At 35.8% G+C, this 21,001-nt stretch overlaps 1 protein-coding gene across 1 annotated transcript; it reads right to left on the reverse strand.

Moving 5' to 3' along the window:
• Window positions 1–289: 289 nt before the first annotated feature.
• LOC110445575 (U3 small nucleolar ribonucleoprotein protein MPP10-like) lies at window positions 290–19,197 on the reverse strand. The gene is made up of 12 exons (XM_021490242.1): window positions 19,092–19,197; window positions 13,753–13,974; window positions 12,702–13,371; window positions 10,868–11,037; window positions 9,715–9,877; window positions 9,343–9,484; window positions 8,101–8,168; window positions 6,430–6,564; window positions 5,781–5,894; window positions 5,192–5,299; window positions 3,785–4,015; window positions 290–630 (listed from the first exon to the last, which is right to left on the reverse strand). The coding sequence occupies exons 1-12, from the start codon at window positions 19,172–19,174 to the stop codon at window positions 475–477; spliced, it is 2,262 nt and encodes a 753-aa protein (XP_021345917.1). The 5' UTR covers window positions 19,175–19,197; the 3' UTR covers window positions 290–474.
• Window positions 19,198–21,001: the final 1,804 nt, after the last annotated feature.

Here is a 21,001-nt window from a genome sequence, read left to right on the forward strand (position 1 = left end):
GGATCGTTTTTTTTAATCTTGTTTGCAGATGAATTTCTTGATACTTTTATTTATCTACCTGTGGTATGTATCTACCACAAAAATTACACAGGAAAAGAAAATATAAAATACCTTTGTGTGGTGTTTAAGTGACTACTAAATTAGTCTAAATCTTTTCTCTCTAACCTACAGTTTTTTTTCTGAACTGGACTCCCTTAAGGCCACTGACCATATTAACATATTTACGTGAAAATGCTCTAAATGACCTTATTCTGTTGATAGGTTGTTTAACAATAAACAAACACAGCAATAGGAAAACAAAAGATTTTTTTTTATTCCAATCAGCCCCATTCCATGTCATTTTTGCTATCCCCTACACTTGGATTATTTTTAGTAATTAATTTCAATGTTTTCCTTTTCACTGTGACAATCCTCTCCATTTATAATTTTCTTGATTCCTTTATTACATTGTTTCTCTGTTCCTTTAGCTATTCCCTACAGTTTGAATTTCTTGGCTGATCGGCCGTCATCTTTGCCAGGTTTCCGTTTCTGAGAGGTCTTACTACGGATTTGAGTGGTCACCTCCTCCTGGAGTTGGGTGAAAAATGTCTTTGAAGAGGTCAGGTTTGCACCCTTCTTCTGCTGGTTTTCCTGTAAATAATTTCAAACATTTTAAAGATAGCTTACAGAATTGTGTTGTTCCAATAGATACAGTACAAATACTGTAGTTAGGCATTAGTCCATAGAATGCATACTTGCCAACTTTAGAAACTTTTGATGGAGATAATCTGTCAAGAGATAATCTGTAGGACAAAATTGAAAACTCATGCCTGCCATGTAATCTGTATTTGTGCAGGTCAACCTGCTAATACTGTAAACGTACATATTTTAGCCACAGTCTTATTATTGTGCTGAATTAGGTATTCTTGTATATTTAGTACTATTTTATATTTTTGGGGTGCGCTAATTCATCCATGCACTTATGTTAATATATGATCATCCAAAATCGCTAAAATTTGAGTATGCTTTTCAGTATTTTGGAATGTACTCCTCTTGCACTGCTTATTCAACATTGAACATGTTTTAAGTAACATTTTAAAACAAATGTTAGGACTGGTTTAATTGCCATACTACTTTGAAAAGTTTACATACAGAAATGACCTGCCATAAGTAGGCTTGAACTGCATTTTGACCATCTATAACCCTCAGTTCATTGTGGAGGATTTTGCAGGTGTGAAAGTATAAAAATATCTGAAAAGTTTTATACAATAACCCTTATCTGAGTAAATAATAGTGTAAAGTAGCAATGTTAAAGCCACTGGAAGGGATTAACAATAAGAGGCCCAGCGGGCCTGTATCGCTCACCTGAATATTTAAGCAGTCATAGCAAAATATTTTCATTAAATATTATATTGAACTACAAATATTTCCCTCGCAAACTTTGTCGGATCCATCTGTTGAAACTACCAGCCAAATAATATTATAAGATTTTATGCTTTTTAGTTTTTCTTTAGAAGTTGTTAGACATATTTTTTCTGTGACCTTGTAATTAGGTCAATGTAATTTTCCTTCTCAAACTTTGTTAGCTCTATCCCAAAAGGCTACCAGCCAAATATTATGAATCCATTCCTTTTGGTTCTTCAGAACAAATTGTTTGAAATGTTGTTGACCTCCGTGACCTTTAAAGTAAGTTGAGGTCATTTTCATTTGCAATCTTTGGTGAGCTCTATCCCAGGAAGCCACCAGCCAAATATTATAATTTGTTATGCCTTTCAATTATTCAGAAGAAGTCGTTTGATGTTTTTGACATATTTGACACCTGTGACCTTGAAAGTAAGTCAAAGTCATTTTCATTCTAAAACTTTGTCGGCCCTATCTCAGGAAGCCAACAGCCAAATATGAAGGTTCTGTACCTTTTAATTCTTCAGAAGTCGTTTAAAGAGTTTGACATATTTGACCGCTGTGACCTTGAAAGTAAGTCAATGTCATTTTCATTCTCAAACTTTGTTTGGCTCTTTCCCAGGAAGCCACCTTTGGGCCAGGTGAGCTAAAAATAACTGAATTCAAGCACAAAGTGTGATGTAAGGAATTATGATGATTTCCAAATTAAAGAACGAAGGTGAAAAATTGTGGATCCCCTCTATTTCCAAACTTCCTAAAAGATATTAAAATTTAATAGGAGCTGTTTTGGGGTACAGCATAGCTGGGCTTTTCATGACATACTTCAGGGGTGAATGAGTTAAGTTAGTTAATGTCAGGTTAAATGTAAAACAGATAGAACAATTTTAAATTCAAAATACTTTTCTGTTTTCACTGCACTTAATCAGTTTCAAACCCGTAAGGAACCTCCACCCTGAATTTTGTTTGTTTGTTTGTTTGATTTTGTTTAACGTCCTATTAACAGCTAAGGTCATTTAAGGACGGCCTCCCCTGTGTGCAAGATGCATGCGTGTAGTGTATGTGTGTGTATTTTGGGAGGCTGCGATATGTTCGTGTTTGTCTTCTTGTAATAGCGCGGAACTGATGCCGACTTTATAGTGCTACCTCACTGAAACATACTGCCGAAGACACCCAGCAGGACGCCCCACCCGGTCACATTATACTGACAACGGGCGAACCAGTCGTCCCACTCCTAATTTGCTGAGCGTTAAGCAGGAGTAGAAACTGCCATTTTTAAAGACTTTGGTATGTCTCGGCCAGGGGACAGAACCCAAAGCCTTCCTCACAGGGGCGAACGCTCAACAAATGGCCAAAAGTGAGGCATTGTCAAGGGAGACATTAGGAAGAAGAAAGTTATTTAGAAAGGAGAGAAGAGATAAGGTCCCAAATTTAGTCGCCTCTTACGATCATGCAATTGGGGGCAGCAGGTACAATTCTTACGCCCTACCTGCAGGGTCACCCTGAATATCAGCATCTTTGTACAACTATTTAAAGTAACATTAGTGACTTTCAACACTTTCATCTCAACCTTAGGCAATGCAAAAACTGTTACCAATGCCAATGAGGTATACCTACGATGGCTCCCACCCTCCACTTTGTTCTTCAAATAGCCAAGCTAATAATTATAGATTATCACACTGTTTTTTCAGGGTTTGTCGTGAGAACAATTTTCTCCGCAGGTGGACTCTACGTGCGAGGGATGAGAAAATTGTTCGAAGAACAAACACTGAAAATACAGTATGATAAACTATTTATCATCTATATACTACTACCTTATACATTACTCCATTTAAAAACCTCAACTAAACACCATGTTTTGTAAAAGACTTCTAAGCTCAATGGCCAACGATCGCCTGTGACAAACGTTAACAAATAGAACATTTGCGCGGAGGAATACAATGAACCTTAAAGCTACATAGAAAAAATATTTTTAAAACAATCCTATCGTCATTGGCTTTTCTATATGCACATTTACACCTGAAATGGTGTTGTTATTCCTCGCAATATTTTTCTGTAACTTTGTATTGATATGTTTGACAGGCTATTTTCTTACGCGGATCACTTTTGTGTGGACACTATTTCAGGTCTCGGACGTCATCTGGTGCGAGCAGACGTTCTTTTTTGAGAAAATACGTACCCAAGTGCTGGGGAATTGGAAAATCCGTTCTCAAGTTGTTATCAAGTTGTTCTCAAGTCTTTCTTAATTTTTTCTCATACTGACAATCAATGAAAAGGAAGTTATCATGCTACCGGTAGGTGGTATAAAGTAGTATATATAGATGGTAATGAATTTTATCGTACTATAATTGTGATTTTCAAAACAAATTGTTTGATAGCCTCCCTGAGTTATCAGGCGATTGAATACCTTGAGGATAGTCAGCCCTCCACCAGACTTGCTCTGTTTCTCCAAGCCTTTAAGGGCTTTCTTCTTTCCTGCCTTTTTCCCAATTCCAGGGTGGGTCTTCTCTAACAAAGCTTGCCTCTTTTCTATTTCTGCATTCTTTTTCTTTTTATCTGTTTTCTTCTTCCTGCGGTCTCTCTTGCGATCAGTAACAGATTTTTCTGTCTTGGCCATTAGTTCTCCCTTAGTTTTGTCCTGCAAAGGTAGTATGGCATAGTTGTTCAATAAACATTCTGTATATAAATCTGTAACCTTATCAATTCAAGTGAGGGTAAAAGAGGATCAATATCATCACATTAAAATGATATCAAATAGCTCATTGAGATTGTATCACTCAACTGTTTCATTGATTACTTTAACCAGACCAAGAGGGAAATTTAATGCCATTGTGACAATCTCACATTTTTCTGTTAACACAAATAATTTAAAAAAAATAAAATTGGTCAGGGATGTATTTACATGTAGAAACATTTAAACAAGATTTCATTAAAATTGATCTGTTGGAATTGAGAATAGGTTGAAATGTCTCGGCCAAGCAGATGACAGGGTGTCCATTTAGACAGCACCTGTTTAGGACTGTCGCAATATTGCAATTTATCATGATATATTGAATTCCTAGAAATTTACAAAGTTTGAAATTGTTTTCTATAGAATAAATGAAAACTGTAATTCATCACACCAAGCAAGCTCAACTTTGATAACATCAATCCAATCTCGACATTATTTTGCCAAAGCCATTAGTTTTAAAAACTGGTTTTAATATTGCCATTTCAAAATCATATTGAAGTTTATATATAATCAATAGATATTGCAATATATTGGTGATTGCAACACACCCCTACCAATAACACTGTAAAGGAACAGTTGACACCAGACACAAGCTGCATGTGTACCAAACAACAGACACAGCGTCATAGGCCCACTTGGCCTTTTGAGCCAAATGAGCTGATACCTCTACCTGTTCCAAAATATGTATCAACAGTGTAATCAAGTTTATAAAGTTTATTTTTAAATCTTCACCAAATATTCAGAAACACACACTTGTGATGGAGAATACAAGAATAATGCTAGCCAAATATGTCTTGATATATGTATGTAACAGAGGTCATTGTTTTTTCAATGCCTCCGCCAGGAGTCGAACCCGGGACCTCTGGTTTACTAGTCTGACGCTCTACCAAATGAGCTAAAGAGAATTTTTTCCTAGCCAAGTTGGTAGGAAGCGGCTAGTATTTTACCAGGGTGACATGTATCAAATATACTTCCTGACATATGTATCAAATACATCCTGACATATGTATCAAATACATCCTGACACATGTATCAAATACACCCTGACACATGTATCAAATACATCCTGACACATGTAAGTACCTGAACTTCTTCAGGAGCCAGCATCTTGGAGTCGCTAACACTGACAGGTGCTACTTCCTCTATTTGTATGGATGGCAGATTTGATACAATCTTCATTTCGGGAGCCGCCTGAAACACAGAGTTTTTAAATATGTATTTAAATTTGAAAAGGCAAGTCCACAACACAATGCTCAGACCTCCCCAGAAGTATTGTAGTGCTAGGCACACAGATAATAATCCGGGGTTGCATCTTTCTTCAGGCACATAGAGATGTTATAGTCAACACTTCATTTCATTTGTTCATCAACGCATAATGATGACTTAGTGTATCAACTATGTATTATATACACTACTCAGTGTTGTTATTGCTACACAAGGCGTTAAATTCAATATTTGCAGATAAAAGCTACATTGGATATAAATGATTGGAGAGCACATTGCATATAGCGTTGAGTAAATGGTTTACCACTATGACAAAGAGACTACCAATTCTTAATTTTGCCATAAACCCAACTTCTTCCTACCATGATATATCAACTAGTAACCCTACAAAGTGGATGATTTATCAGTACATGTATTATTATGTGAAAGGATTTAACGAAGATCCTACCGGCTTTGGTGTGTAGTGGAAATTTGAGAGGGCATCTAGCTTAACAAATAATGTCTGCATCATCTTCTTTATTTCCTCATGGTCAGGATCTGTCTTCTCCTCTTCTTCCTCTTTCTACGTAAAAGAAAATTATATATAAAGGATCGTAAATGAGTTTCCATTTCATATGTGATTTATGAAAAGAGTCTAAGATTTTTTTCAATTTAGCGAGCCTTTAATTTGGCGAGCTAAAATGAAACATTTGTGACTAGTTTCATGAATTTCATATGAAATGAAAACGAGTGTACAGGTAAGATACTTTTTATCACATAATCAAGATTTGTGACATTTATATGTGTAAAACGACAATTTTAAAATTGTAAAAAGCTGCCATTTTGACTCCAGTGCACAAGTCTGTGACATCATGTACTTGTCCTAAGCGTGATGTCATAATTGAAACAATTGAAACTTAAAACCAATCACAGGGCTGATAGGTCATATTACATGGGTTAATCACAAATATTTACAAACAAATAATTACCAGTATATTCTTCTTTAAATGAAACAAAATGCAAAAAAACACAAATTGCTATGTCAGAGCATTTGAAATACTCTGCAAACCAAGACCTACTGTTTGCATGGTTGTTTAAAGATACTTTAGGCTCTTTACCTGTTGTTTTAGATACTCCTGCTCATAAATTTCTCCAAGACTCTGCTTGCCTTTCTCCTGGTTTAGAACTATCCGCTTTTTGTACTCATAGGGGTCCTCCTTTGGCTTGATTTTGCGTTCCACATCATCATATGCCTGTAAACAGTACATTGTAATATTGTCAGGTATATCTCATAATTTGTTGATAAATTTAAACTATAATTAATTGATTCCTTTCTTGTGACTTTTGCCCAGGTACAACTCTTTGTGGGAAGCACAGAAAATCTGACTCTTAACATTTGGCGTATATTTTTGATTTGATCTTTTAGCTGTTGTGGTGGTTAAACAAGAGGCCCAATGGGCCTGCATTGCTCACCTGGTATTAATCTCACACTTGTAATCTTAAAAGTGGACTAAAATACAGCTACAGGCAGAATATCAGTGTTTGATTCATAAGAACCTATTAAAAGATTTAAACATATGACGCCTGTGACCTTGAATGTCGAACAAGGACATTAGGTTGAACGGAGTTTATAGTCTTCCAACCCAGCATGCTTCTGGCAAAATATCATTACCCTGGACCTTTTGGTTATACAGAACAAATCATTTAAAGATTTAAACATATATTGACCACTGTGACCTTGAATATGGGCGAAGGTCATTCACTTGGTAGTCTTTCATCCCAGCATGTAAATGGCCAAATATCATCACCATTGGCCTTTTGCTTATTAAGAAGAAGTCAGGCAGGTGAGCTAAAAAACTTCTTGTAAGGTCTGAAATGTTTATACTGATTTAACATCAGTTGAGACCAAATTCAAGATAATCTGTCAAAATAAGTAATTTGGAAAACTTAAAATATGCAATCTGACAGAATTAAGTTATATGTTTAAAGAACAAATCTGTTTTGAGAAATGCTCTTGAAATTTAAACATGCAACACATGTTTTGGACACCATTTCCATGACAACAAAGATTTTTTGGAAATCTGTATTAAAGGTAAAAACACCAAAAGACTGCCTGTGTAGTGTTCATTTCAATCAGCATGTATGGAATCAATATGTGTACCTTCAGGGATTAATTAATGCAGGAATAGAAAGTAATTACCCTTTTGGGGGAAATCTGCACTTTAGGTGCATGACCAGTGTCCAGGGATGGCAGCAGGCCAGAGCCATGGGGAGAATACAAGAGGGTGGTTTAGATCATCGTTAATTTTTGCTTCTCGCAGTTCATTACAGTCAGATGCTTCAAATTAACCACCTGATATGCATTAGGACAAAGCATTTGTGTGACTATTATGATATTGTTTACCGTACACAGGGATAGCTGTAAACAGTGTCGTAAAATATCATCAGTGACAATTAACATGAGCACAGGAAAAATGCAATAATTAGTTGCAAGTAGGGGAATTTAAACTGAAACAGGGAAAAGTAAAGCTGAAACAGGGGAAAATGATGCCAAAATTGGGGATGGGAATTAGCCAATATTTGGCCATAAAAATGGCCTGTATATATCCATGACCTTCTGCAACGGTCGTCGAGTGAGGATCATTATTACTCAAGATATTGAACTGACACTGTGCACCAAAAACAATAAAGGGCATTTTATAAGAGGATTGGAAAATATTGAATATCATTGAACCCTGCCATCATAAGGTCATCAATAATGTCATGACCTCTGACCTCTTTAACCTTACCTTGTCTTTTACCCTCTGTATAATGATGTCCTCCAATTTCTTAGTGGTTTCTTGGGTAACCACTGGTGCTAAAAATAAAAATACACAATAAACATATAATGGTTCTTGATTTCAACATTAAAATTATCCCAAAGGCACAAAAATATTGGTACGGATATTGAATGTTAAGCAAAAACATAAAATGCCTTCCATTATTTAGGCTACACTACAAGTGAAAGCTATGTTTACCAGAATTTTCTCTACATACATAGTCAGTCTAGGAGAACTGAGAAGCGACGTTAATGGTATCTAATGATCAATTCAATAAAATATGTACTGCTGTTATTTCCAAAGTAAAACCAAACTTTAATGAAAAATGTTTGTAACTAACCCAAGATTTTCAGACATGTAAGAGGAAACAAATATTGCATGATTTTTTTTGTTTGGCGAAACCCTTTTTTACAGTCATTTATTCCATTTCTACATGTTAACAGTAACTGAATTCTCTAGATTGATTTAATCAGCAATTAAAATCAATTTACAACATAGTAAAAATAAGCAATCACGAAAAAAGGAATGTAAATAATCCATATAATGACACAGAAACTGTATGAAATGAACTTTTTTTCATTTAGTTTCCCCTTCACATATTAAATGTACAAGCCCAGTCAACAATATTATACTGTTTCACCCCCTGCCTATAACTCATTTCAAATTGTACAGGGTTTACTATGAAATTCAAAGCTTTTTATGGCCTTTTTAGGGCCTTTTATGGATTTTAAGGAAATTAAGGCCTTAAATCTCCTGCCATTTGCAAATCCAAAAACAAATCAGAGATCTGGATGTTTAGCCAGGGCGTCTCTAAGCTTACCATATAGACATCTCACAACCCTAAAATCTAAAACTGGTTGGTTATTCCGAAAAGGAGAAATTAACTCATAACATTTCATTTCTTGTATTTTCTGATTTTTTTATGAGAAAACAACAAACCACTCAAATGGATATCCAGTCATAGTTTAATGACAATAATATAAATTAGTCTAATTCAATGCTTACTTTCAAGACATTTTGATTATTTTTTCTAGGGCTTTTATGACCTTTTCATCAATTTTTGACTTTTCAAGACCAATCCATGGTTTTAAGGGTATCTTCAAGGCCTGTACAAACCCTGTTGTACAACTGATCTAAAATCTCAATGGCATTTTAAACTGATTTAAAAACATAGGAATAGAATGTAGAATAGTAAATAGTTGTCTCCCTTACCAAGTTTGGTTGTGTGTTCAAATGCAAGATGTTCTTCCAGCAGACTGTTTTCTGGTCGGTTGGTCGACATGACCTCTCCCTTCAGCTGCCAGGCCTTCTGGTCTAAACTAGCATCCTCCATCTGGCAGATCTTTTGCTTGAGCTGGGGAAGGATAAGCAATTCAAAGTCTGTACCTCAATTTATACTTAAAACAGTGAAGAAGAGCAAGTAAGTACAAAATTGTAACATTTATAAGGACTAGAAAAATCAACTTCACAAAAATCAGTCAGGAAGGTAACAATCATTACTTTGGACAATATGTAATGGAAATCAGAAAAGGAAAATTCATGCTTAGCTTTCATTTCCTTTTTTTCCATAAATTTTAACAATACCTTTTCTTGTCGTTTCTCAAAAGATGATTTGTTGTCTTTCTGCTTTCCTCCAAGGATGTCTTCAACAGCCTCCCCTTCCTCACTGTCACTACCCCCTAGAAGGTCACGACCCCTAGATCCTTCTGTTATCTCCTCCTCCTCCTCCTCCTCATCATCATCATCACTAGCAATCATTAAATGTTTAACAATGTACATTTCATTACATCAATGCACTTGATGATAAAAAACAAGTGGTTTTATTGAAGTCACCATTATTTTTATAACTGTCATAATGTACTATTCCTGGAAATACTGCAAATGATTGTGAACTGGCAATTACACAAAATAATGAAAAGGTTACCTTAAGTAAACCTGGTAATGATTCAATGTATTTTTTAGTTAAATATTCTCCCATAGGTATACTGAATGTTAAGTAAGCATTATTATGTGCTGTAACATTAGGGTTATAGTTGTCTCTTTTTTTTGGGGGGGGGGGGGGGGGGGGTGTCAATTTATGGCGTATCAGGAGAAACATTGTCCCTATTTGCGGAATCCAATGGAAGCTATACATATTTTCTCTGCAGCAGCACCCTTGGATTTTCTCGTATCAGAATAAAGCAGTCTTGGTTAGCTACTTTAGTGGTTCCAGACACCAAGATGTGACCAATCACAATGCTGATAAACAGATGTCAATTGAAAATCATCAAAGAGCTACTTTGAGATTAAAACCCGTCAATTTTAACATTATGCTGCCACGTTTCAATTCACTTTTAATTTGAATGATAATCTGAGATCAGAGGTAGCAGGATCATGCAACAGCTTCTAGACTTGTCAACTTATATCATCCACATAGGGGTACATACAGGGACTTTGATTCTGTCATGAGAAAATCCAAAGTGTACAGGGTATATATATGTAATATCAAAAGATGAACCCTCAGAGTGTTTTTAAATAACACAATGACATGCACACATTCTTGCATTGGTCTATAAAACATGATTTACCAATAAGCAGAAGTGGTAGAATCTGAAATAACAAACAATCAAAATGATTGTGTATTGGGCAGCCATTCTTTAGTGGAGTGATACGGCAACGACTAGATAATGGAAATATACACGGGATTTTTGTGATTATGTGTATTTAAGTGTTAACATCAGGCTTATCAATCACTTACTCTTCCATGTCATCTTCCTCATTATCACTTAAATCATCGTCTTCTTCATCATCATTAACATCCTCCTCTGTCTCTGTAAACTGGACCCTTTTCTTTCTATTAGAGTTATCATCCCCTGCTTCCTCTGGCGGATCAAAGAAGTCCTGGTATCTAGCCGTTCTACCACCAGTCTGTGATAACAGCAAGGATCAATTAGTATTATAATAAAGAAACATATAGGTTACAATGCCTATATATAGCTAACATATATAGGAAGTGTATCCCTTAGCTGGATCAATAGACAATTAGCCAACAAGATAGCACCAACAGTAAAAGGCAACCATTACAACACCAATGCTACCTTTATTAGGCAAAAATATATATAAAAATGTCTGTTTAGGGTTCCCGACCGCCCTAGCTTTTTACCCACGACCCAAAACTTTTTGATGAAAAAAGAAATTACAAAAATTAAATTAAAAAACCGCTGATTTTCGAATTTTAGAAGGTTCCTTGCCTTTCGAAATGGCTTCCAGTTCCGTGTTGGCGCTAAATGTCAGCATATGGAGCACAATTTGCCTCCAAATGAACCTTGTTTATGTAATTCTTTGTTTTACATACAATAGTAGGGTCATAGTCACATGACACGGTACACACAAATATACAAAAAACAAACGACAAAAAACAAATTGGCCTACCTACCCTTGTAAAAGCCCATGCAACCCTAAACAGACAAAAAAATTTTTGGCCTAAGGAGGACTCAAGGTTGTAGAAGTAAGAAACAGTGATATTTACCAGCAAGGCAATATTTTATGAAGATTCTGAGTTTTAGGCTAGGGCAGAGCATATTAAGACAAAAAATTGACTTCCTTGAAAAATGTGTTGCCATCGATATGTACCAGTACAGGTATACATATATTACATATCAAATGTAATGTAACATCTACTGTTGATCCAGAGGTTTGATATAGGAATTTTGTGTTGTTCTTTGCTGTAACGTATTATTACAACAGTACATGATTGGATCAGGTAACTCATCCTCCTGGCCCACCAGAGCTATACGCTTCCTTTACCCCTATGATCCTCCTGGCCTACCAGAGCTATACGCTTCCTTTACCCCTATGATCCTCCTGGCCTACCAGAGCTATACGCTTCCTTTACCCCTATGATCCTCCTGGCCTACCAGAGCTATACGCTTCCTTTACCCCTATCATCCTCCTGGCCCACCAGAGCTATACGCTTCCTTTACCCCTAATTGCCTAACTGGCTAACACCTGAATCACAAATTCACTTTCTCATTATAACGTGACCTTCTCTGTCAGACAGTAAATTTCTTGACAAATTCATAAAGCATCTCTAAAACATCAATTAAAAGCATTTTATAAGTACATGTATAAATACATAAATAGTACAGGACATATGCCCAAGACAATGTGTGGCGGCTATAGGACCCCAGAAAAGAACAGACTGAATGACATCAACAAGGTGCAAGTTTTTAGTTTCCCCTGATACTAGCATTGGTTTAAGACTTTTTCAGGCTTTTTATAATGCCACTTAGAAAAAAAATGTATCCTTAGATATTGTATGCAATACTTGAATATTGTTAATTCTGTAGAACATGTTAGCTGAAACTTAAGTGGAAACATAATCGATGAAAAATATTGACACATTAAATATCCCCTTCAATAGCCTCCTGCATTTTCCTGAACTAGATCAATGGTCATACCGCCATTACCTCCCTTCCTTCACAAATATTTTAATTGATCCATGCTTTCTCTTTTCCTCTGATAAATTCATTCCCCCCTCCCCTATCTTATAACAGATCTATACCTCCCCTTCACCTGTAACAATTCCATACCTCCGATTCTTCGTTATCCGAGGGAAATGCCTCAAACATGTTAATATCTTCATCATCCTCAGATTCAGATTCCTCCTCCTCACCGTGTTGTGAATCTGCCTTCTTCCGTTCCCTTTCTTCCCGAGCATCCTCTTGATCTAAAAATGTTGCCATATCTGCTAATTTGAAGAATTTGTCATCAACTACACTGCCCTTTGACCGACTAGGTTTGGGTTTTTGTTTTTGTGACATTTGGTCCTTTTTATCAGAAATGTCTTCATCGCTAATTGGTGCATTTTGACTTTCGTCTTCCTCATCATCTTCTCCACCACTCTGATCATCAACATCATTTTCCAGGTTACCAAAGTCGAAGTCTAAGTCATCATCATTCTCATCTTCATCATCATCCATACTAGCTTTTAGTCTGGATTTGATTCTATTTAATTCAGTATCGGAATCCTCACTACCTGTTTCCTCATCACTATCATCTTCATCAATATTACCTAATGCATTCTCATTTTCATCTTCATCAAAACCTTCTAAAATGTCATCCTGTGATTTTTTTTTGCCTTTTTGTGACATTTTGGTCTGCTTTTTAGCTTTTGTTTCATCAACTGGTATTGACTTGTTGTCAATTTCAGCTTTCTCTCTTAGTTTTTCTGCCTTTCTCCTGCAGAAGGATAGTGGTTCTCTGAAATGAACAAAGTACATTAACAGAACAATGTTTTTAAACTAAAGAGATCTGCTCGAAGGTTTAAAAATAATAAGGTGAAGAAGATATAATACCCAGTATTTTCGAAGATCTTTAAAAAATGATCATTACTTGCTTAATTTCACACTATTACATTAGTATAATATATTTGACCACTATTGTAATATAATAATTGTTTGTTTAGTTGCTGATGGTCCACAACTGAATACAGACAGGTCAAGACAGAAATCAATACCTTGCAGAAAGAAAATGAGAAATATTTCAATTTGCATATTTTAACACTCAACTATCACATAATCATTTTTAACCCTGAACGTACCAGGTGTCCAAAGTAAGTTTGTTACCATTCAATGCCCTTACCTCTGGGTTGTGAGTGAGGGAATCTGGGACATAAGTCCATCAACAGTAAAACTGTTCTGTAGTTCCAATTCCTGCCAGATCTGTTCCTCATCAAAGTTCTGTATGATGAGTTCTGGCAGGGAGCTATCTGATGCAGCTCTGCTACCAGACTCTGACGATTTCGAAAGGTCGTAGACACCTTTTGTAGCATCTTTGAACTGTCTGTAAAGTTTTTCTTGGACACTGAAAATATAAGATTATAGTAAGATTGAGTGGTACTGGTCTAAAAGATCTTCCAATTGAAATGGTTATTTGTTATGATACAACTTCTTGTTATTAATGTCAGGCCAAAACAAATTATAGTCTGTTTAGGGTTGCATGGGCAAAAAAACAAGGGTAGGTAGGTCGGATTTTTGTTGTTTTTTTTGTATATTTTTATGTACCTTGTGGTCATGTGATTATGACCCTACTATTGTATGAAAAACAAAGAATTACATAACCAAGGTTCATTTGGAGGCAAATTGTGCTCCATATGATGACATTTAGCACCAACACGGAGCTGGAAGCCATTTTGAAAGGCAAGGAACCTTCTAAAATTCGAAAATCAGCGGGGTTTTGATTTTTTTCATCAAAAAGTTTTGGGTCGGGGGTAAAAAGCTAGGGTCGGTCGGGAACCCTAAACAGACATGTTTCTGGTTTTTTTTGGCCTCATATGCATGCGTACACATGCACTAACACTTCATGTTGACCTTGAAGGTCAATTCATGTTCAACAAATTCAAGCGAAATCTCAAAAGCTGTAAGCTAAATTTCCTAGTACCACATATTATTTAAGCCAATCCTGAAATTATACCTTTAGAACTTGAGAAATGTTATCAGACTATATGAACATGTGCAGAAAAAAAAATCGCAAATTAATTCCATGCAGAGCAGCAACTTGCCTGGACTTGAGAAATGATATCAGACTATATGAACATGTGCAGAAAAAAAAATCACAAATTAATTCCATGCAGAGCAGCAACTTGCCTGGTATGCCACTTTCTAAATTGCACACGGTTTGTGCAGTTTACAATATCAGAGGAAAATGAAGCTGATGAACATATTTTCACTTATTGATATCAACATTACCCTATACAATGTATAGTTTGACATATATAGAAAAAATTAAGAACTAAAGACCGACAAAAAATTAGCTGCTTTCACCCTTCACAGGGCGCTTCAGGTTTTGTGGTATGTATATGGTGCTTCAGGTTTTGTGGTATGTATGGCGCTTCAGGTTTTGTGGTGTGTATGGCGCTTCAGGCTTTGTGGTTTGTATGGCGCTTCAGGTTTTGTTGTATGTATGGCGCTTCAGGTTTTGTTGTTTGTATGGCGCTTCAGGTTTTGTGTTATGTATGGGGCTTCAGGTTTTGTTGGATGTATGGCGCTTCAGGTTTTGTGGTATGTATGGAGCTTCAGGTTTTGTTGGATGTATGGCGCTTCAGGTTTTGCGGTATGTATGGCGCTTCAGATTTTGTGGTATGTATGGCGCTTCAGGTTTTGTGATATGTATGGCGCTTCAGGTTTTGTTGTATGTATGGCGCTTCAGGTTGTGTGGTATGTATGGCGCTTCAGGTTTTGTTGTATGTATGGCGCTTCAGATTTTGTGGTATGTATGGCGCTTCAGGTTTTGTGGGATGTATGGCGCTTCAGGTTTTGTGATATGTATGGCGCTTCAGGTTTTGTGGTATGTATGGCGCTTCAGGTTTTGTTGTTTGTATGGCGCTTCAGGTTTTGTGGTATGTATGGTGCTTCAGGTTTTGTTGGATGTATGGCGCTTCAGGTTTTGTGGTATGTATGGCGCTTCAGGTTTTGTGGTATGTATGGCGCTTCAGGTTTTGTGGTATATATATGACATATATACAAATCAGTCTGTGAAGTATGGATCTATTGTCTATGTAGGTGTTTAATTTGCGTTTTCCTTTATACCCGAGATTGACCTTCCTGTGATTGAATTTTGACAATGCCACTGCAAAACATTTAGAAATTGCTTTAAAATTTAGCACATATACATGTAGTTTGATTAAAGTGGCATAAATAACTTTAAAATAACATCGGTTACAATATATATATTTATGTCCAACTTGCAAAATGTACCTGAATAAACATTTTTTTTATTATAATAATAAAAAATGTTTATATAAATATATTTAGAGAACACAGGAAAAACCAATTATGTTAAAGGTTTTACTTTTTTAAAAGGACAACTGTTTGTGTTCTGTTGGTTAAGAAGGCAGAGACCCAGTTTAGTGTTTCGTTTTGGATACCGTAGTAGTTTAATTTATAGAGCAATCTTTTTATGAGGAACTTTGTCAAAGGCTTTGGCAAAGTCAAACTTAATTAAGTCTGTTTGTGTGTTGCTGTTATTATTTGCTGCAAGTTCTTGAATGAATGAAATGAGTTGCGTTTCACAGGATCTAGACTGACGGAAGCCATACTGGAGGTCATACAGTATATTGTTCTTTTCAAGATGGTTTATGATGTGTTTGGTGATGATATGTTCCGTAAGTTTACAAGAAATACATGTCAATGATATTGGGTGGTAGATTTCTGGCTTATATTTTTCCCCTTTTTTGAATACTGGTGCTACATTTGCATGTTTCCAATCTGTTAGTGTTATGCCAGTTTCAAGTGATGTTTTAAAGATTAGTGTAAGAATCGGAGCTGTTTGATCTTGGAGTGATTTAAATATTCTGCCACTGATGTTAGCTGGGCCACTTGCCTTATGTGGGTTTATGTTGTGCAGTAGTTTCTTGACACCAGCTGGTAATGATATTTCTAGTGGTGTTATCACGGGGTGTGAGCTTGGACCTTTATCTGGGATGCTGTTATTTGATTCAGTTGTAAACACTGATTGGAACCGTGTGTTGAGAATGTCCGCCTTTTGTTTTGTGTCTGCAATTAACTGTCCTTCTTTTTTCAGAGGAGCGACACCTGTGTTATCTGTGCGCAGTGATTTTATGAAGGAAAATAGTTTTTTAGGTTTGGACTAATTGTTACTCTGTTGGTCAGGTTCGTTTATGGGCAAGTCCAATATCATTTTTTTTAAATATAACCCCAGTATGCTAGTCTTTGTTTTTTTTGTACCTGTTTTTTAAGATGTTTGTACTTATCAGCATACTTTATGTTTTGTTTCATCTTATAATATAATTTATTTTTTCTATTTATCATTTTCCTGAGTTTGTTATGAATCCAAGGTAGTCTGTTTTTGTATGTTAGAAACTTGTGTGGGATGTTGTTTTCCACTGATTCAGTAAGATTGGTTTTAAATGTGTTCCACATATCATTTACATTTGTTTTGTCATCTAGGTTTTGTAGCTCATTGTATGTTTTTTCTAGATCTGACTTGATGTTACTCCAGTTGGCTGTGTTATATTTGAATATTTTTTCTAGGTTTTTCTCTCACCCTGCGTAACAAGATGTCAGATTCTACATAGACAATGTCGTGGTCGCTAAGGCCTATTGGTGGTAGTGTACTGACCTTATTTATATTGGATGGATTACTGACAAGTACTAAGTCTAAGATTCTTTCTTTTCGTGTTGGTATGTTCACTATTTGGTGCAAATTATGATCATAAAGTAATTCTAGAAGTGAGTTATGTTGTTCTTGAACTGATTTCCCAGATATTACTTCTGGGACAGCCCAGTCAATGTGGCCAAGATTGAAGTCACCACCTACTAATATATTACTGTTTGATGTTTGATGAATTCTACTTAATGATAAATCTAACTGTTTTATGGAGTTCGCGTCATCTGATGGTGGTCTATAATAACTTCCAACCAGAAGGTTTTTTGCACCTGCTATGTTAATTTGTGCCCAAATGATTTCACACTCAGTTTTAAGTTCTAGGATTTCTGTGCTAATAAATTCTTTTGTGATTGCATGTAATACCCCCTCCCCATAGCTTTGGTTGTTTTTACTGGGTGGTCTATCAGTTCTATAGATGTTATATAGAGATCTGTTGGGAAGTATTCGAACGAGGATGAATTGTTGTCAAGCCAGGTTTCGGTACCAAGTATGATATCTGGTTTTGCAGTGTCTATTAATTGTAAGAGTTCAGTTTTTTTTTATTTTGAATGGACTGAAAATTAATGTTAAGAATTCAAATAGGTTTTCTATTTTTATTTGTAGTGCACTGTTTCTTTTTGTTTTTACATTGTTTAGGTATTGGTGAAGATGTGGCTGTTGGAGCACCTGGGCTCAATGTATCATTCAATGTATCATACAGATTTGATGTTTCAATGGTCGAGTGGTAGAGATGTTGGGCATACCACATTGTATGCATTCCCAGCTGATGTTACTGGCATTCATACAGCCATAGATTTGAGGTGACATACCTTGACAATCAACAGTTCGGGGGAAACCACCAACTTAAATGCGCATAATACGCAAACTCGCCTATTATACGCCAATAGGGGTATGGATTTGTTACTAAAAATAGCCAAAATCACTTGAATCATAACTTTTTCAAATTGTTTGTCCAAGTCGCATTTATTCAGTCATGAAACATAATACAAATGCAAAAATAAACTTTATTTGCATGTGGGAAAGTACCAAAAATAGATGCAATACCTCTGGTAAAGTTACATCAAGTTTCTAAGTAACCAACACTTTCAGTTTCAGTAAACAGCTTTTAGCAAAATATGAATACCTTGCCGTAAATTAATGCGATTTTTAATAACATCTTGCAAAAGTTACTGTTAAAGCGATTTGGGTTATTTTTAGTGACAAATCCATACTCCAACTGGCGTATAATAGGCGAGTTTGCAAATTATACGCAAGTTGTGGTTTTCCCCAACCTGATCATTGTGGTATCAAACAAACAGCTGTCACAACATCGTGCTTTATGTTTCCATGTAACAGTCTTTTGACATGTTCCACATGGCCATCTTGGGGTCCTGTAACCTGGGCTTGTTTCTGGTTTAATATTAGTACTGATATTAATACCTTGCCTCCTCTGCCCCGGCCAATATAAAAAAAAATCGTCGTCAGAAAGCTACGTTATCGCAGCTAGTTTAATATCAGGTTATATCTGACTAATTAATCACCCATGGCTATCTTGTGTGACGGCCATGGTTAGTCCATATCATTAATTATCTAAATAGTGTTCTTACTAATATCCATAAACTCTGTTGACTAGATACCTTTTTTTTATAAAAGTCTACCAAATTTCACAGTTGCATGCCAGTTTGAGCAGAGATGTAGCCCCATCCCCCCGCTCATAAAAATCAAAGCTATCCTAGGCGATGAGTAAAAAAGAAGAAAAAGAAACATCTAAAAGAATTCCACACATCAAGCATTATAAGCGCTTTTAGATTTACCTCAAAAACTCCTCTGGCCGATCTGTCAACTCTAAAAAGTTTTGCAGTGTCTTCGTCACGAGGTTTTCCCAGGGCAGCGCCATATTGGTTTTGGGTAATCCTAAATTCTTCTTACCTTGGATAATTATGATCCGCTACAAAGCGCACTGCAGCGACAACAAGTACTTTGTATGGTACTGTACGACTTGGCCTCGATTTTTACCCAACTGAACAGCTTCCGTTAATCTTACTATTATTTATATAAACAGTTGAACCTTTTTGGAGCAGAGTTGTTATTTTATGAAATACTTTTATTATAGGAAGAGCGGATGGTTAATGCTGCTGTCTCGCACAAAGTTGTCAGACTGTGCTAATTTTGTGCTGTTTTTAACTTGATAGGTCAAATTGATATCAATCATTCTTACAAAACTAATAACAAAATAAAAGGTTTTTTTCATAATGTACAATTTAAATGAAGATCGATCATTACTCAAAGTAATTAATAGAATCCATCCCTGATGTGAGGTATATATATATATATGGATAAGGTAATTTAAACACAATGGATAAAATATTGAGCAAGTGACCCGAGGCTTTGCAAGAAAAGCTTATCGCTCTCGGCTGAAACGGAAGACACACTTGTGAAGGATGAGAGAAAGAAATTTCCTACACCCCTTTCTTACTCTGGACAGTTATACACAAGGAAATGAGAGAAAATAATTTATCTGTTATATGACCATATATATGACTGGGTGGTAGGCCTATCCACGGACTTGGATAACACGGTCTTAGATAATTCCGTGGCCTATCTATGTGTATACAGGAGTAGTAATATGACATGTTAATGGTGTTAACGTTAAATTATCGTATGTTTTAAATACCAAGTTATGTGTTTTGTAACTCATCCTTTCAGTGTTTGGTACGGAGAGTTCAAGACTAATACTCCTAACACTTGAAAGCACAGGCATTTGTTTGTATAAAAAAAAAAAAAAAATCATACCCTACTCATAAAAAACAATGATGAGTAGGGTGTGATTTTTTTGTCAGTATTAATTATTTTTATTGACAGAAACAAATGCCTGTGTTTGAAAGCTAGACTTTTACAAATAGCTGTTATATCAAAGAAGGACACTGACATTTGTTTCACTAAATTATATGAAAATATTTACAATAATTAATAATTATATAGTTCACAAGAATAAGAAGAATACTATGAATCTTCTCGTGAAAATTTGAAGCGACGTTCATTGCAAAATGACTTCTACATATATATACAAGCGAGAGCAAACCTCAGCGAAAATTCTGTTCCAAGAAGACGTGCATTATAAACACAAGTAAAAACATCTATTATACAACAACGTACTTAATTTGTATTCCCCAGTATTTCATTGAGATTTCATAAGGGCAGCATGCGGAAAAAATGCAAGAAATTGTGACAAGGCTATATGCTTTTTACCGAAATACAAAAACTATGCAAATACAAGAGAAATGCTAAAAGAATCCTCTTCCTGTAGGAAAAACAAAACAAAAACACGTATGTGGTAATTACAGGCAAGACTCTAATTGGATAACGTTCCTCCACAGTCACAGTAGGTTTTACTCACTCTCGACTCTCTGGGTATGGGAGGTGGTATCGACTACTAGTGGGTGGCATTCCAACTAAGGATTTCAGTGGTCAATCGGTGTTTAGTTTTAACGTCACGTAACAATGATTTGCGTCGCTTCTTCCATTGTGACGTCATGTTTTATATCATTCATTTCCCCGATCGGAAGCAGAAATAATTCGTATTAATTTTCCAATTAAAGAGAAACATATAAGGTATGTTAGATACAATATAAACGTGATCATGAGGAGTAAAACGAAAAGTCTCCAACACGTGATGATTGGTCATCATATTTATCATACTCTCATTGTTAATTTTCAAATTGTA

The sequence above is a fragment of the Mizuhopecten yessoensis genome, unplaced genomic scaffold (assembly GCF_002113885.1).
Source record: "Mizuhopecten yessoensis strain PY_sf001 unplaced genomic scaffold, ASM211388v2 scaffold2329, whole genome shotgun sequence".
Classification (NCBI taxonomy): Eukaryota; Metazoa; Mollusca; class Bivalvia; order Pectinida; family Pectinidae; genus Mizuhopecten; species Mizuhopecten yessoensis.